At 32.3% G+C, this 20360-nt stretch overlaps 1 protein-coding gene across 1 annotated transcript in view; it reads right to left on the bottom strand.

The window, feature by feature from the left end:
* LOC104750041 (V-type proton ATPase subunit a1) overlaps positions 1–3532 on the bottom strand; it is a gene marked incomplete in the record, with an annotated part of 8442 nt that extends 4910 nt beyond the window's left edge. Inside the window, 10 exon segments of the mRNA XM_010471767.2 lie at positions 36–184; positions 268–375; positions 504–611; positions 889–1026; positions 1138–1311; positions 1397–1510; positions 1734–1841; positions 1982–2104; positions 2786–2830; positions 3176–3532. Coding sequence (XP_010470069.1) covers positions 36–184; positions 268–375; positions 504–611; positions 889–1026; positions 1138–1311; positions 1397–1510; positions 1734–1841; positions 1982–2104; positions 2786–2830; positions 3176–3319 — 1211 coding nt within the window.

The following is a 20360-nucleotide window of genomic DNA, read 5'->3' on the forward strand; positions in this document are numbered from 1 at the left end:
AATAGTACCAGGTAACGGTCAAAAGTGGAACTAACCCGTAAGCATCAATAATCTCCTGGAATGCATTTGTAAGTTTGTTCGTTCTGAAATAGGTAGGAGGTGATTCTACTGCTTGCATTACATGAAATATAACGCCCACCTGTGAATTGCTGTCAAAAGTGGCTCGCTGCAGGACCTCATGAATCTGCACATAAGTTGTTGATGAATTACACTTGCAAGGAAATGATAGTCAAGTATGTAAAAGGGATAAAAAACGTTGTAGCATACCTGGGTCTTAGCAAATGTGGGGCACCAACCTTCACCGACAAGGCATTTCTTGGTTACATCAAAATTTAGCATATTCAGCGTATCATAAACAGCTTTTTCTCTCCGAACCTAGCAGTAAAACGGCAGCTAAAATCAGGATGTGCCATACTGTATGGACCATACAATCATCCATATACTTAATCAAAATTATAATTCAGACGAGAAAAAACAAACTAATTGTAGATGTTAATGTTTACCGTCGTCATCCAATTAGTCAAGCTATAACCAACAGAATTAAGGGCACTATTCCGATGGCGAGTTCCAGCATCTAGTGTAGCTTCCAAATCCGAGAGTCGGGATAAAACCTATGCACCAGATACATTGATATCTTAGGAACAACATAGTGTGATGCTCGAACTAATAGTCACAGGCACTACTGATCAGGATAAGACATTGGTATTCTAGAGATAACATAGGGTGACAGAGAAACTAACAGTCGCATATGATTGGATACAGAAATCAGCAACAAAACATATGAACAAGATGAAACCAACTCACAAGAATCGTTCTACAAAAAGTGCATAGAACTATCTTGAAGTAACTCTCTCTGAATAAGGAACAAGTTTTTGATATCTAACTTACTTCTCTTGTAAGCTGCCTTTGCTTTGTCGTATCCTCAGGGACAGGATAGCAATTTGCACCAAATGCTTCACATATTTTCAATATTTTCGTCCTTGCTTGTTCCCCAGAAAAGAATACCACAAATACAATTTTCTCCACCTACGAGCACAAAACAAAACCAATTAGTAAATACGCATGTCACTGAAACAGTATATGATTATCATGGAGATAAGAAATTATGCTGTTTAAAAATTTAGAGATCAATATTACCATTTCTGATGTTGAAGGATCCATGATCTCCTCATCAGAGGGTGTTTGGTTGAAAAGCATATTGCCTCTTGTTGCACGAAATAACATTCTTTCGAATCTAAGAAGTTTGTCTTTGTTAATGATTCCACTAATAAATCTCAATCCTGATTGACTAGAGGGTCCAGGATTCATTTCCTGTAAATAAGATAACTGTTATCTTAGTAAAAATAATGAGATTCCAGGTAACAACAGAAAAATGAAAACTTTAACATGTAATCACCTGCTCAAGCAAAGAGGCAGTCTCAATAAAACCGTTATTTGAGTAGGTGCTTTCATGTAGTTCTGTTTCCTCTCCAATTGCATGTGCATTACTTGAGACCAGGAAACCACTTGCCTGAAAAGGAGTACGCAAAAAGCAATGTATCAAGCATAAACAGAGGACGATGAGCGTACGTCTTAGCAAGTAAAAGTTAAAAGAAAACCAAACAACAGCTACTGTGCTAACCTTGTCAACTAATAAAAAAATTTTCAGGTAGTTTGGAGGAGAAAACCAGAAAAACGAAACATTTCCCAATTACTGCGTATAAAATTCTGAGACTGAAAGGCAAATTCCCTACCTTTTGAAGAACTATCTTGAATTCTAGGAGTTCGTTATATGTCTGCCGAAGCTTTTCACTGTTCGAATTCATTTCCAGTACCTCATGCTCGTGATCAGCAAGTTGTCTCTGCAGGAGAAAGCAATTGAAGATACAAAGAAAAGTATAAGTGTCATAAAAAAGCAAGTCTCATCCCACGGTAAAAGAGGCATTACGATAGATAAAAAAGACAAATCAACCAAAACAGAATTGAAAAATTGAATTCTGACCTCTAAATCACCAAGTTCAATATCCGGTTCTATTTCATGGCGTGGTGAACATCTTAGCCCAGCTTTATCAATTTGATCTTTAAAAAACCGCAGCTTCCTAGACATCTCACCACACCGTTTTACCTGTTAAAAGTCCCCAAGAATTTGCATAAGCAAAGAAGTTCTGTGCCTGAGGATTTTTCAATACATATCACTTGATATCGATAATAAAAGTGGTTTATAGGATTCTGTATCGTCATGATAAATTTGTATCACGAAAAATATATTTCAGGCCAGTAATCAAGTAATGCATAGCCCATATATATTTACTCCAAATATCTAAAGCTACATCAAGCCCCTAGAACTTTCAAACCAAACTGTACAAACTATATGGAAGGGAAAATATTCTGACGATGGAGCATTAAGTCCGGTTTCTCACTGTGGGTAATTATGGCCTGGTAATCAAGATCTACCTGTGTGGGAGTTGATGTAATACAAACAACAAGATAAATCTACGAATTATACTTCAAAAGTACAGGAACAAATCTCTTAGGAACTTTTGAAACAAAATTACTGGTGACACTCAGATGGAGATAAATTCTTCACGACGAAATCCTCAAACAAGAATCACCATGTCTCCACAAAGTTTTTACTGATCCATATATATATATATATATATATATATACACACACTGAAAAACATCTATATCTAGCCAAAATTTCCCACCAGTCCCACAATATGAATAAAGAAGAAAATAATATGTGTTGAATCCCATAAAACAGTGCTCGAATGTAGTAGAGTTACATAGAACGTTGAGTTGATACCTGATTAGCAAATGTCCGCTGAAAGGGACTTTTATCAGCATTTAGCTGTTAAGAAAACAAAGATACAGAGTGTCAGATTCTTCGAATTTACAAGCTAATCTAAAACTTGGGGGAGCAAATAGCAATTTCCAACACCAATGGGAGATCCGTTAATCCTAAATCCAAACATTCAATCCAACCAATTTCAAAAGATCATCACTAGCATGTCCAGTCGCGGTGGAAGTAACGCATCAGCATCAATAGAGACGGATCAACATTGTGAGATCAAACACCTCACTCCTCACTAAATTCTAATCAACCTAAACCGAGAATTTACGAGCATAAAAAGCAACAGATTCGATCGATTCGTAAAGAGAAGAAGACGGATCTGAGTTTTAAAAACACACTCACGTCGCGAAACTGCAAGAGTCCGAGTTCGCCGAGATAAGTGATGGAGCGGTGAGCGGACTCAACAGGGATGATAAGCTGAACAAGCGTCATCTTCTCCGAACGCATCAGATCCATCTGCGGCAACTTATCTAAGAACTCCTCCATGTTTCCTTCTTCTTCTTCTTCTTCTCCTTCCTTGTTGTGCTCTCTCGCTTTTCACTCTCTCGATAAATAGAAATTAGAATGGAGAAATTTGAAATCGATCTCCGATCAGATCTGAAGTTTCTCCGTCGAAGATCTTAGAAGCGGAGTTCAGTTTTTGTTCCCGTCGACAACTGCCATGAGAAAACGAGGATTTGGCTTTCTCCACAATAACAAATAAAACCATAAAATAAAAATACACTTTTCTTCGGGTTAAAGACTAGTGGAAATTTTTATTTTTCGATCGGTTAATACAATTAAACACAAAATAAATGTAGCAAAAATAATCATAAACATTTACTAACACTAGATAAAAAAAAAATCTGCACTAATATTTTTCTAATTTTTATTAATTTATTCTTAGTGTAATACATTTTGTTTTTAACGGCAAATTAATATATATGGTATCAAAACAAGTTTATACAATACAGAAGCAAATCAAATACAACCGTTAGCGCAATTGAACACAATTTCGATGAAATAGTGGAAATAAGCCTTACCGGCAAACAGATAACATTCCTTACATTCCCCTCTCATACACTTAAAAATGGATGAAACTCCAAAATGCCTTTGGAATAACCTTGATTAATAAACAGAACTTCAATGTTGTTAGACTTGATTCTGAAACTTGTCTTCTCCTTGATATCATAATCTGATTCGCCTTATTTATCCATAATCTAATTCAAGTTTCATCTTTGGCTATCACCCATATGTAACTCCAATACCCTCGCCACATATACTTTTAAGATGCCTTTACATAAGCATTGTTACAACGAATAATAACATCCTTCAAACCCATCATCGGCAAGAAGAGAGTACCAATCTCACTTGAAACTGTAAACCGCTTCCAAACAGAGAGATAAGAACCCATAACCGTCAAGTAGAGAATTGAGCGGCTCTTGTTAAAGTGATCCGGCCATGACTTCACTCCATCATCTCCAATCACAAAATTTGATATTCCTGGATCCCAGATCTGGTTTTTGAGAAATCTGATGCAAAATAGAGACATTGAAAATCTGGAAGCCGCTTAGGATAATTCTTAGCGGGATGACGCCGTCACTGCTCCGATGATATCGCCCGGATTGTGGTCGGGAGATATTTCACGCCATAAAAGAGAAGGATAATTAACCATTGAAAACTCCATATCGATCTATGAAACTTGAGAATCATGTCGATAGATTATTGTTAAACTACGTAGAAACAAAGAAACAGAACGAAAAATAAAGCCGACCGACGTTGGAGAAGCCAACGCTGGCTGAAGCGAAGCAAATAATGAAAAACGGTTGAAGAAAAGAGTCGCCTTGTGATCGCCCTTGGCGAGAGAGAAACGTTTAGTAGTGTAATACATTTTTCTTTAAAATTATTTTTACTTTAACAAATGATTAATTAATTTATTTAAGTTTAATAGAAATTTTCAAACTATTACGGCAAACTTCATTTTAAAAACATTATTAGATCAATATGTGCGTATATAATAAAGTTTGAAGTGTAACTAAAATCATGTTATTTTAATTTCATCTTCTTGAAAACTAGATATCAAACATTGCATCACAATCTTAAATATCTCGACCTTGGTAAATTAATGACAAAATTTAGAAGGTTGGTCGTGAAGGTTGTATCATCATGTGATTCATCCTGAAACTGCTTCTTTTGATAGATGCAAATCTGCTCATGTTCTTTATCTTTTCCAAACCGGAATTATGTTTACAACATCACATATGGAGACAAATGACAGAAAATGATGATGAGTTTTGTAAAATGACCAAAACGCTTCATTTTTTATCAGACAATATCTTCTACTTTAGGGGTGGATTGATCTTGGAAAAGGATGAAACTGTTGGTAACACATAAATTGCTTGAACTCAACACGATTACATTCTTTACCGCTTGAGTTTCATAAATCACCTTCAGCTGATTACGAATATCCACAAATCAAACTTATTACACGGATCGACAAGCCAATTATTTTCTAATTCCAACGACAATTGTTTTCGGTGGGAAGTTTATGGTAAGGATGTTCCAATCCGACTTCAGTTTAGAAATTTCATTCGTCTCACTCTAAATCTCCCCCAACCACAAGAAAAATTAATTGAAAATTATATCCTATGTCAAATCTAAGAATTGAAGATGTATCACATGAACAAATTTTTCTTCTCTATCTTTTGTCGAGAAAACAAAAAAACAAACTATAAAATATAAGATATAAAATTAATTAAGTTGTCAGAGCCGATGTGATAAATTTTTATAATTTGATTAGCTAGAATTTTTAGGTATATACCACTTTTTGTTGCAAAGAAAATAAAGTGACATAAACGATTTTAGTGAGGTATTACTAAAACAATTCAATTCAAAAAGCTGATGTCCTGGAGAGGAACCTTAATGTTATTATTGTATTGAATTTATGTAAATTCAAAAAAGGTTCATCTATAAAACTGACTCAGTATATATAATATATAACCTCAATGAGTGAATACTAGATAAATTAATATTTTCATAAATAATTATGAATTTCTTTAACTTTTTTTGAATTAATTAATATAGTAATAAATTATTAAAATATTATAATGGAGATATTATTAAAACCATTACACGGTTGGATAAAGAGTAGAAATTTTCCTGATATAATCAGTCACGAAATGAAGAAACAAAGTCTAAAACTGCCTAAATCATACTTTGTTATTATTGAATCTATACAAATAGCAAAATTAACATCATTTGTATAGTAAGAGACTGAGAATCAATTGGTTATTGTATTTGTTTGAAACAAATTAGTCTGAATTTAAACATAAGATCTGGTATACATATATTATACTCATTCCCTTCTTTTATTGTTTGGGGAAGGGAAAAAAGCTTAAAAATACTCCATTTATTTATTATTTAGAAGTTTAATATCTTATGTTAATTTATTGGACCAAAAATACTTTATTTAATTATTGTTGAATAAAAAATACTTGATCTTTGTATTATTGGTAGATTCATACCTCTGACTTAACATCCGTTAATGTGTGTGACAGAATCATTTGACGGTGTTTAAAGTTTTAATTAAAGTTTTAGTAGATATATATTATATAGACAGTTATGGTATGAGTTATGTTAGCGTGGTCTGGTGGTAATGGTTGGGAATATCCTCACACCATGTGCAGATTCGATACACATCAAAAGCAGACTTTTTTTTTTCGGTTTAACCTCTCTCTCGTGTCTCGCCGGTGATGAGCAACAACATTTTTGTTGCAGTACTTCGGCGCGGCGAGGACTGAGTTGCGGCGAGGACTGAGTTGCGGCCGAGATCTGTGTCGGCGAGTTTAGCGATGTCGTCGACGAGGATCAGATCAAAGTACAGGTATACGATGCGGCAGATCGGAGGAGGGAGGAGATCGGTATTCGATGCGGCGGACGCATGGAAGGAGGAGATCGGTGAGATAGCTTCTAGCGTAGTTTAAAAGATAGTCCAGTGCGGAGCGGATTGAGGTGGACAAAAAGATTCGATGAACGAAGATGTTGTTGCTCATACATTTTCTTTTGATTCATCATCACCGGCGAGACACGAAGGTTAAACCCAAAAAAAAAAATTCTGTTTTTAATGTGGATCGAACCCGCATACCGTATGAGGTTAAACCCAATCATTACCATTAGACCAGGCTAACATAACTAGTACTATAACTAAATGTACAATATATATCACGTAAGACTTTAATTAAAACTTTTTACACCGTCAAATGATTCCGTCACACCCGCTAACGGATGTTAAGTCAGAGATATGAATCTACCAATAATACAAAGATCAAGTATTTTTTATCCAACAATAATTAAATGAAGTATTTTTGTTCCAATAAATTAACATGAGATATTAAACTTCCAAATAAAAAATAAATGGGGTATTTTTAAGCTTTTTTCCGTTTAAGACAGTAGAATTTATTTGGAAGTCCTTAGGGGAAAAGAAATCACAGCGAAGCTTGGAATTACCAGTGTTCAAGAAAGCGCTAGGCGGTATCTGGGCGGTGACCCAACGCCTAGCGCCTAGAACGCTTAGTCGGGGCTTAAACGGTTTTTAGGCGGTTTAGGCGTTTACAACATAAAACATTATATATATATATATAATTATATTAAAATATATGTTATAAAAAGAAAAAATTTATAAATTATAAACAACGGTAAGAAAAATACATTTATTTAAGTTATATTAACAACATATAAATGTTTATAATTACGTATATAGATATAAAACATAATAATTTAATTATATGTAATTTAAAAATCAAAAATAAATATTAAAATAAAATGTATATAATTTTAAGCGGGTTAGGCGGTCATCTAGGCGTCTGTTGAGCGTCTAGCGCCTAGATGGCGCCTAGGCGGCCGCATAGCGTCTAGACGGCGCCTAGGCGGCCGCCTAGACCGCTTTTTTGAATACTGGGAATTACTTTGGACAGTTAGAATCATCAGCCCTTATGGAGCAGTAACAATTTATTTTTGACTTTGGGTTTGGTCGACGTAGACATGCACCTTGTAAAAATCTTTCATGGATGCAAGACTCTATGCACGATGCGTTACCATTTTTTTTCAAACATATCCCAGGTTGCGCTAACCTGCTTGGTACCCTCTTACAGCACCTCCTTGCATGTCCTTTTAGCATTCCTGATGACCGAAAAAAAAGAAACAAAAAAAATATGATTTCCGTTTGGATTGTTTTAAAAAAGTTTTTTTTTTTTTTTTTGAAAATTTGTGAATTTTCATTGAAGAAAAGGTATTGTAGTAACTACAATAAATTGATACAAAAGATAGGCCTTGCCAAAAAAATAAACTCAAGGGCTATCATAGAAATAGATGAGAATAGACTTCTCTTACAAAAACTTTAACCAGTCGCCGAGGAGGTGTTTGAAGAGCTTCATGTGACTCCTTGCTAGGATAGCATCTCTGATTCCTCTATCTACTGTCCTGAACAGATCAAGTAGAGGAGTGGTGATGTTGTTATGCAAACGTTGATTCCTTTCCCTCCATATGGTGTATATGACTGTCTGTGCTACTAGTCTCTTGAGTGTGATGGCAGAGGTAGCATCAGAGGAGGTTAGCCAAGCAGAGAAAGCCTCCCAGGTATGAAACACGAACGGGTGATAACCCAGTCTTTTTGTTACTTGCAACCATATCTCCTCGGTGAATAGACAGTGTAAGAATAGGTGATCACGAGTTTCAGGGGCAAGTCCACAGATGCAGCATGAAGTCTCTATTTGCATTCCCCAACTTGCTAGTCTTGTACGAGTAGGAAGACGATCAAGGTGAGTGAGCCAGAAAAGAAACATATGCCTGGGTGTTGCTCCTTTAAACCATACTTGTGTTGTCCATGGTATTGGTTCTCGACGCTGCCTTAAGGCCTCCCATGTGTGTTTTGCACTAAAGTAATCTTTTTCCTCCCCGTCAATGTTCCACAGATAGCGATCAGGTTCAGTGCTAGTATCAGGGGAGTGAATTGTTGTCAGGTGGATTTGCAATTGCTCCACTCGCGTAGAACGAGACCGCCTAAGCTGCCAGCCGGACTGGGAGCAAGCTTGAGCCACCGTAGCATTCAGCGGAACACCCATTTGCATAGGGCCCGTCGGACCTATAAAGTGGATGAGCTGACCAAATGGAGTCCACCGATCATACCAAAAACTGGCTTGTTTCCCATCGCCTACATCACAACACAGGAAACGAAGAGCATACTGCGTAAGATGGAGAAGTGCTTTCCATGTCCACGAGGTTGCCTTCTTCTCATCAATCAGCCAGAGGTTTCCATCCTTGATTTTATTGTTTTTTATCCATTGGGCCCAAAGTGATTCACCCACAAACAACCTCCATATTAACTTTAGGCATAAAGTTATATTCCAGGTGGAAAAACACCTAAATCCAAGACCCCCTTCACTCTTTGGCAGGCATAGTGTACTCCAAGCAACCTTTGCAGTTGGTTTTTTGTTTATGTTCCCTGGCAGGCATAGTGTACTCCAAGCATACTTGTGTTGTCCATGTTTATGTCCCCTGTCCAAGACCCACTTGATTTTATTGTTTTTAAAAAGTTACATTTCGCACTTGCGCTTCTTGCATAACAAGTTTTTCTTTGATCTCATATTTGAAATATAAAAGATTAAATGCATTTTTTTATAGAATATATTTGCAATCTGTTTAAGAAAATGTTCAATAAAAATGTAGATTTAACTCTCTTTTTTTTTCCGTTTAAAATTAATTTGAAAAAATGTTTTAAGATGTTCATCAATATTGTTAAAACAAATACACGATAAAAACACACAGCTAAACACAAACATAACAACAATTGAGGCTTTTGTTAGATTGATGTGATAATGTAATTTACCTCCCTCAATCAACATGAAAATTATTATAAGACCAATGATTCCAACACCATTTGCAATCCTGGCCATTTTTTTTTTCGCTTCGTTTATTTAGATATTATGTTTATAATCATCTGACTGTTTTATATAAAATATATATATATATATATATATATATATATATATATATCTTGGTTTATAAGGAAAAAAAAATACTAGGTGGTCCATACATAATGCCTATGGAACACTTAAAATGGGGCGAGAAAGAATAGGGGAGATAAGAAGATCGACCATAAACTAGAACTCATTATATTGATCTCTTTATTAATTGTTTTAATAAGGAAGAAAAATAAAAACTTAGAGAAGGATAAACTTAATTACGGACTACGGTAGACTTGAACAGTTGAGAAACTTTGAAAACAAAACGATAATCTAAACAAAAATCCTAACACACACACTGAAACAAACAAAAAACAAGAGAAAAGAAAAGAAAAAAACACCGACTATAGTTTAGGTAATTAGAGGATATGAAAAATGAAGTCAAGTTGATATTAGGAGTTAATCCCACATGTTCGTAGTTTTATGTAACAACTAATTCCCTAATGAATTTATGATATGTTTTCTCTGCGAGAAATTAATCTTACATGTTCCTAGTTTTGGTTTCATTTATGTCCCGTTGAAAATTTAGAAATTAGATCCAACTTGTAAGTCAAGAAATGTGAAGAAAAATAAAACCAAAAATCTTGTCCAAACAATGTATAAATTCTAAGAAGAAGATTGCAGTTGCAATTGTTTGAACAAGAAAGAACCAAACTACGAATACAAAAAAAAAAAGAAGAAAACAAACAATATGGGGACAAATTATTATTCATTCTATTTTCAGAAAGGTTTCTCTCTCAATAATTCTAGAATTTCATCCTCAATGCCCCTAAAAGTATCTATACAAATATTGAAAATAATTTTGGATAATAAGGGATGTGAAGTTTATACGTAGTCCACACACACAACCATTGCGTTCATTAAAGAAAAAAATATTAGGCATATAAGTTATAGTTAATTATTAGTGAGGATATATTAGCAAATTAGCTCTTTAGGAACGTAGTTTTGAGAAAACTAATAAAAATGATGTACGTATTTGTTCAAAAATGAATACTGTAGGATCGTTTTACAAAATTCTTCGTTAACATAGTTCATAACATAACAGTATGTGGCCAGGGCCGGCCGAGTGAAATTTGTGGCCCAATACAAAACAATTACTTTTTAATGGATTTTATAGATAAAAAAATAAAATTGAAACTAAATCTTAAAATTTCGGAAAATGAGGCCTATTTTTGCAATAAAAAAGTAGATAAATTTAAAACTTGAGGCCAAATCTATAACTTTCATAAAAAATAAGGCCTATTTTTACAGTAAAAATATTTTTTGAGGCCTATTTTTATTACTAAAAATCTCAAAAAATATGGAGGCCCAACACCCATGTGTCATAAGAATGGGTGAAGGGCCGGGCCTGTATGTGGCAAACAAAAGTATGAACCCAGTAACGTGTTACTTTGATAAAGATAAGGTTCCAAAGATATTAGATTTCGGGATGGGAAAAATTATAAGACAGAATCTAACACAAAGATCGTCGGAACGTAGTAAGCAACCAAACTATCATCAACGTCATCGTTACGTTAGAAATACACACAACTTGATAACAACCCGCATTATATGCGGGATAAATCTATTTAAATAAAATTATTATAAGTAAAATTATTATCCTAAAACTAATCATATATGTATCAAACATAATATATAACTAAAGTTTTTTATTTCTTTATTCAAACCTACGTTTTTTCATGTAACAGATTTGATTCACCTATGAAATCTTGGAATATGTAAGAGGTTTTATGGTAGAGAAAATATTGATAAAATGTTACTATTTATTGCAACATGTCTTTTGTGTGGTTTAAAAATCAAATTCGTATCTTTTGATGTTTTATTTTGTAATCATAACAATTTTGCATGTTTTTTATTTAACCATAACATCATATACTAAGTTACTCGGTAATTTAATTATTTAATTTTATTATATTTTAGTAACAATCAGATTCTAAGCTAAATTTTCTGAAGATAATCTAATTTATTGATTTAATATTTTGATTAGGCTATTTAAATCTTTTGAGTTAGCTGGTTTGTTCATATTTTCTATAAATGACGGATTATTATCAAAAAAACTATTATGAAAAAATTAATGAAATTCCTAAATCAACGTATTCGTGTAAGAATACATTTCACCCGTGAAATATGTGAACGTGGTAAAGAAAATATTTATAAAATGTTACAATTTATGGCAATATATATTTTTGTGTGTTTTAAAAATCAAATTTATATTTATGGTTTATCGACTAACTATAATTTTTTTGCATAATCTAATAATCACTCATTTTATTTATATTATATTTTTTTGGGTAGCAAGTTTATTTATAATGAGAAGGATTATTGTCTCATTCCTTTTTAATAGCACATAGATGAATATACAATTATAACGTATATTCTTATTCGGTTATCAATATTTCCATTTTTAATGAATAATCACACTAAATATTGAGATTAATTAGTTTGCATACTTAGATATATATATAAATAATCACACATCATGATATCCCTTAATTTGTTATCATTTTATATTTATTTATGTATATATATATATAAATCTATATTTATTTGGGATTGAAGTTTCTTTTAATGAGTTGGAGATAATTCAGAGGTAATATACTTCTTTTTATAATAAATTATAATAACTATTGAAATATTGTTATTTAAATTATTATGATAATAATACTAACATAAAAACCAACATTTCGTTTTTATATGATTATGTTAATAAGTTATATGTTTAATAAGTTATATGTTCTTTATTTTTATTAACTTTATATTAATTTATATGTTTTATAGCCTTTTTAGAATATTTTACTTATATTGATTTTAAGAAATTAATATAATTTTGACTTCTATATTTGTATGTAAATTTTCGTGAAATTTTACCTTAAAATAGTATGTAATTATTTAATTAGTTTTAATATGTGATATTTAAATTTGTGTGAGAAATTATGACATATCTAATGATTATTCAGTTAATTTTTTTAAAAGTATAATGGCATGTTAATGTAATTAAGTAGAAAATTTAAGGGTATTTTACTAAAATGTGCACAGAACTCTCTGGCGACGACACATCAACCTTTTCAAGAGTGTGCTTCTCTATTAATATATAGGGGATTTTAGAATATTTTACTTATATTGATTTTAAGAAATTAATATAACTTTGATTTGTATATTTGTATGTAAAATTTAGTGAAATTTTACTTTAAAATAGTATTTAATTAGTTTTAATATGTGATATTTAAATTTGTGTGATAAATGATGAGATATTTAATGATTATTCAGTTAATTGATTTTTTTTAAAAAGTATAATGACATGTTAATGTAATTAAGTAAAAAATTTAAAGGTATTTTGCTAAAAGGTGCACAGAACTATTTGGCAACTACACATCAGCTTTTTCAAGAGTGTGCTTCTGGCTTTACACACCGGTTACATGTCTCTCGAGTACGCGGAGAACGGAACAAATTCAACAAAGTCATATGTCTTCAGTTTCGAAGTCTTGGTTTTTGCAATAATCTGTGGAAAAAACAAAACAGATAATTTTATAAATTCTTAGAGAACAAAGAAAGTCTTATTAACTATCCAAGTGAAAGTATTCAAAATTTTATAAAAATAGAAATACATAGAAAACCACATACTTTGTCGAGGTTATGACCAACTGCAAATACGTTAAGCCAATGAGAATTGATCCCACAAACTGCAAATACGTTAAGCCAATGTTAACAAAATTTTAAAATCGTTTTTAGAATTTGTAATTTTCATGTTCATAGTTTTAAATTAGAATACCAAAATCTTTTTGAAAAGTTTTTACATCCTAACTAGATTTTAACCCACGGTACACCGCAGAATAATTTTTTATAATAAATAGAAAATACATCATTTATTTTTTGAGTTTGTTTTGTTTTTTTTGATTAAAATTAGATTTTGTCATTTTAATTAGAGTGTACCTTTTGTGTTGGTTTTGAGTATGTTTCATAATTATTTAGATTGTATAATTTTAGTTGGATAATAATATGTGAAATAAATAAATCGATAACTATACCAAAAGAACACATAGATAAATATTATACAATGTATCATTTTCAAAACACTAGAGATATGAGAATGACCCGTGGACAATTATTTTATATAACTAAATGGAAGAATATTTGATTGTGCATGTACATATAGATAATTATGTTTATCATGATTGATTTTGTAAGATTTAAAAGATTTTGCAAAATATCAGTTCATAAAATAACTGAACTGTATTAAAAATATTAGTGAAAAATATACAAACAATCTGAATTGTATGTAAAGTTTATTACCATAATAAAAGCCAAAAATGAGTATCATAGGAAGATATGGCATTAAAACGAAAATATAGAAAACAATTTAGATTTTTACAGAGTTTTCTTAAAATAATTAGATTATCTAAAATAATTATTTTCATAATCATGTTACCATTTTGCTTTAATTTCGGGATTTTAGCTATCACATTAACTTTCTTTTGTTATAAATCGTCTAATTTGGAAACTAAGAAAAAATTATAACCATAAAAGATTTTAAGTTTTTAAGTGTAATTACCGATTTATTTATTTAATTAGAGATGTTTCTAATTGTCAAAAAATTAAAATGTATTTAAAATATAGATAAAGAATTAGAGTCATTATCAAAAAAATATAAAATAAATTGAATATAATTTGCATGAATTAAGAAAAATCAAAAAGTATAAAAAACGAAAACTAAACTTTAAACAAACCAAACTAGCGATTGTGCAAGATCCGGAAGAGTGACCGGTTTCTCAACGCTTCTTGATGAGTTCCAGGTGCTTAGTGCCTCCTTGCCTCCTTTTACTCTTTCCAAGATCTCAAGGACGTCCAATGTGCGGGCTGATTGTTTAGCTCGTTCTTCGAGAACGCTAGGGTCTTAAACGGTTTTTGTAAACTCTTATCCTCCAGTTTGGGCAACCAATCTAGGAGTTTTATTTTAATTAATGTTAGGTTGAAAAAAAAAAAAAAAAACAAACCAAACTATTTGTGAAACTAAAAGCATTAAACATAAAATAAACAATTACTTTTTTTTGATATAGTAAAATAAACAATAATGACTTAGCTGTATAAGAAAACCTTATATTTGAGAACTGAAATGAAAACCATTACAAAAAAGAAGAGAGAATAACTACATTCTAAAGTTCCAAGTATATGATTTTACAAAATATTGATAGTGCTCTTCAACCAAAATAGAAAGTATAGTAACCACTACATTGTTTCTCCATCACTATCTTTTTTCTTATGAAGATTTCCAAGATTTGGAGACAGATTCACCCGTAAACATATGTTGATGCAGATATAAAAATCATGAACAAAAGAGTGTTTAAGGGTTATGTAGTTCTTATTGCTGAAATAGTGGTTAAGGTGTATAGTATTTATAGGGTGAACATTAGGTTAAGGAAACAAACATTTCCAGACAATAAAAAATCTGATTTAGTAACTAATTGGGGAGTAAATCACCGTAATCTGTTTTTTTAAGGAATATGGTAGGGATATGATATATTTTGGTATTTAAATTTGTTTATTTAATTTAATTGTTAACATATATTATAGGGGGAAAATAATCCGAAATCAATCCAATATCTCAGCTGATCTTTTAGCAATTAATCAATTATTTATTAGGCAGATTTTTTTGGAAATTTAGTGAAAGGGAAAGTTTGTTTCCAAAAATCGAAATCTAAATATTATTTAAATTAATTACTAAGTTATATTTAATAATTAATACTAATGGCATGCTTGTAAATATATTTGAAGTTCAAGATTTATTTCATAAATGTCTCCAAAAATGTATATATAGAAGTGAAAATAAAGTAGTGAAAATAAAGTAAGGATGAGTTCACATCGGATATAAAATTCATCAAATTATAAACGAAAATGTTTATTAATATATGGAAACAACTGTAAATAGAATTTTTGTTATCATAATACATAAATAAAATAATCATAAATCTTAAGTTTTAAGTTTTTTAGAAAATAATTTATGAAAAAAAGGAAAAGAAAATCAATATATGGATATAAGATGAATGTAAATTTTAGGTATTGGTATACAAAAAAATAATCATTTATTATTTTCACTAAATTTGTTAACATTTATCTTTGCAAAATTTAGCACAAGAAATTAGAAGAAGCTCAATCAAATACAGTTGAGAAATCTGCAAATATGGATCACTTAGAAAAACCTGTCACAGACATTAATAATGGGCGATGAAAAATATCCTCCTAATATGAATAGATTGTCAAAGTGTTCAAAACAGATCGCTCAAAGTTGGTATCGGTGGTTCTTTTTTTTTTGGTGAAACAGAAGGAAACTCCCATTATTTATTTAAAAGACAAAATTAAATACAAATACGCTTCATAGTACCAACACCACAAGCATCCTCCAATGTAAAAGACTCAACACAACCTGGACATGACTCGAAAAAATGAAAACCGAGTGGCAAAGTAAAAGTATGGTTCGCTAACCCGTCCGCCAGACGATTAGCTTCCCGATACACATGAACAAACCGGACTATCCAGTCCCTTAGTATTGGTGATTTTGTTTCCTGAATAGTGGCATGCTTTCTAGACGAGTTTGGTTTGCTACATGTTTCCTTTCATCATTTTTGCTTTTAAATATTTCTAGTTCATGTAATTTGAAAGCAGATTTTTATCTAGCTAGATCCTCAAGATTTTGAATTAATCTTTAAGTTAATGTGTGGTTGAACAAAAAAAACAATTAGCACAAGAAATATATCAGAATAAAAGAAATATAATTTTGTTTGCTTTAATAAAATATATAAAATTAAAGATTAAAACTCCTATTATCTGAAATTTGTTAAATATATATTATTACTAATATCAATATATCAAATATCATATTTTTATAATTATCATTAGTTGTATAGAATTCTTACTTTTTCTTTAATATTGAAACAATTTATTAAAAAAAAAACGGAAAGGATAGTAAAATATAAGTAAAAGAACATTTGTGTTAATAATTATTAAAAAAAACATTATAGAACTTTTGCATACTATGTCAATGTATAACTTACTTAACAGAATACTAAACTCAATTACTAAACATATATCCGCACGTAGAGTGGGTTAATAATCTAGTATATAATAAAAATACCAAAGATGAAAAACATAAGACCTACGGTATTTCTACTACTAACTTTCGCAAAATATTGGTAGGAAATTTTCCTACAGATTTCCTTTATAAATACTACGACATAATTCGTAGTGTAACTATACTTTTATGTAAAATTCGTTTGTTTTTACTTTTAAGATTAAGTATTTTTATTTTTATTTTTAGTTTAATTGTTAAAATTATGCTTAGTTTTGAACTTTGTATTTCATGGTACAATCAATTTGGAGGCGGATCTACAGTGTAAGTAGGTGGGGCACGTGCCCCACACTGATTATTATATTTTATTTAGTAACTATGTATTCGTTGGGTCTGTTGTAATGCTTATTAGTTATTTAAAAGGGCAGATGTAGTGTTCGATGCTTCCTGTTTGTCATTTTTTAATATTTTTGTAGCATATTTTTATCATATGTATTAGTTGTTAAATATATTAAAATATGTGCCCCAGATTCAAAACCCTCCTAGATCCACCACTGAACTCACTAGTGTAACTAGTACAACAATGTTTATATTTGAACTTTATAACTAATGAAATTGAATATCCTAAAAATAATCTAAACATTTATATATTCAATTGAACTTTATAACTAATGAAATTGAATATCCTAAAAATAATCTAGCCAAACTTTAAATTTGAACTTTATAACTAATGAAATTGAATATCCTATAAATAATCTAATATCTGGTTTGGAGGATTTTTTTTTTTTAATAGGAGGATTTATTATTCAAGTTTGGACAAAACTGAGGTAAAAATGCACAACAATTCGGTCTTTTTTTTATGTTGTTGTTCTTGTTAAAGTACAACAATTCGGTCTTGTGAAATTAAGAATCTATAAGGTAAAATAAAAAGTGAGTGATGTGCAGGTTTAGTGGCATCACTACAATTTAAGTGTGTGAGTAATGCGGTATCTTTTTACGTACGAACACAAAAAATTAATTCAACAGTTTCCTACCACCCATATTATCCCGAAAAAAATTGAATATGGGTAAAAACTTCTTAAAGCAATTATACTAGCTAGATATATATGGCTAGGACTGTAATTAATTAATATCCTTGATGCAGTGAGGGTGACGTAGTTTTTATACCATAGTAAGTGGGCTCAACAATATTTTGGATTCTTAGGCAAAAAAAATTATACCCTATATATTTTGACATTTATAGATATTTTTGTTATAAAAACATTTTTTTATGTAATATCAGCAATATCATTAGTTACTACAATAAAAAGCAATGCCCATTTTAGAGAGACTTACAAGAGACATTTACTTTAGCAAATGAAAGAAACCAAATTTTACATTTGACATATATATATCATATATGCTTGTGGATGAAAGAAACTACTATTCTTAAATGTCACATTTGACATATATATGCTTGAGCAAATCAGTTTTGTTGATGCATGGAGAATTATATATATTTGAACATAAAATAACAAAGAAAATACAGGCGCTCTATGGAAACGTGCCTGAGAGAGATACGAAGGCAGCAGAATCGTGGTTGTGATTATTATTTTCTATCGTCATGAGAGTGATATATATATAAGTCAGAGAGAAACAGAGATCAAAGAGCATTCTTTATGTGTGTGTTAGTTGTACATTATTTAATGAAAGAAGCCAATTTTAAAAATTTGACACATATATGCTTGTGGATGATAGATACTACTATTCTTAAATGTCACATTTCTTTTAGAAGGTTCCATAAGTTTTGAGATCATGTCATGATTTTTGTTAATTATAATTATAGTGGGTTTAAATTAATCTAAACGATTTGTGAAGTTGACAGTAGAGTATTTCTTTTGTGGGAGTAAAGTTAAGCACAAGAAGATTTCGACATTTGCTTAAAAAAACGAAAACGAGAAGACTAGAAAATATACATAGCAAAAGTTGTTAATCTATCTATTAATACTTTGTTAACCATTTTTATGTTCCTCACGAAAAATTTCAAAACTTTACTCTCTACTTGGTATCCTATTAATGCGTTATGCAAATGCAATAAAGGTGCTAATTAGCAAGACTAATAATTAGCAGTGTCGCCCAAAAGTCAAAATATGTCACAAAGTGTTTGGTCCTCTTCGTATTTGCGAATAACCCAAACAAGATCGATATTTGTTGGGTAGTTAAGACTACCTCCTTTTGTAGTTTTCTCATTATATAAAACTTGGAGATCAACTCCTTACAATGCTGAAACAGAAAGTGGAGCATAACTCCTTATACAACTGGAAATAAGGGAAAAGTGGCATCGTGGTCAAACCACGTTATTTGAAACGAAAAGAGAAATAGAGACTGTCTCACATGTATCGCGGATTGGGTCACCCATATCGTGGATTGGGTTTGCGTACTCGTTTGGGCCGAGTTGGTGACTCCGGCCTTATGGCGTTATTGGGCCGTATGCCCACATCATTACTCCCCCGGTCCAAAAGAACCTTGTCCTCAAGGTTCAAAGTCGGGAAACTCCTCTGAAGCTGGTCACGATCCTCCCATGTGGCGTCCTCAATCGGTAAGTCTCGCCATTGAACATGGACTTTCTGGCGAGCAGAACCCCCATTGGCGACGGCGCGACTGTCAATGATGCATGTCGGAGTCAAGCGTAATTGGCCATTCGCACCAAGTGGGGGAAGCGATCCGGCAGTCGGGGTATCGGTGCCAACTCGTTTCTTCAGCAATGAGACATGAAAAACAGGGTGAACACGCGTACCCTCGGGAAGGCGGAGTTTGTAGGAGACGGGTCCCACACGAGCAAGGATTTCAAATGGCCCAAAGTATTGAGTAGAAAGCTTCTGGCAAGTGCGGCGGAAGATGGTATGTTGTCAATATGGTTGGAGGCGGAGGAACACCCAATCACCCACCTCGAAGCTAACATCACGGCGGTGTGCATCGACAGTCTGCTTCATCCGGTTGTTGGCTTTGATGAGATGGTGCTTAAGATCATGCAAGACAGCGTCCCGTTCGACCAACTGCTCCTGTAACTCGGGGACCGCGGTAGAGCCCAAGTCATAACCTGCAAGAGTGGGGGGATCACGACCGTAAAAGGCCTTGAAAAGGGTCATGCTGGTAGACGCATGGTAGGTGGAGTTGTACCAAAACTCAGCCCAAGGCAGTAAATAGCTCCACTGCTTAGGCCTCTCGGAAACAAAACACCGTAAAAATTGCTCGATGATCCTGTTAACCACCTCGGTCTGACCATCCGTTTGGGGATGGTACGCGGACGACATGCATAACTTGGTACCCGAGAGACGCCACAGCTCCTGCCAAAAGTTACTGGTAAAGATGGGATCACGATCACTTACAATAGATTTGGGATCCCATGGAGGCGGATGATGAACTCCACAAACTTGGCCGCTACCGACTTAGATGTGTAAGGGTGAGAAAGCGGAACCAAATGTGCAGA

Source organism: Camelina sativa, chromosome 16 (assembly GCF_000633955.1).
Source record: "Camelina sativa cultivar DH55 chromosome 16, Cs, whole genome shotgun sequence".
In the NCBI taxonomy this organism is placed as follows: domain Eukaryota; kingdom Viridiplantae; phylum Streptophyta; class Magnoliopsida; order Brassicales; family Brassicaceae; genus Camelina; species Camelina sativa.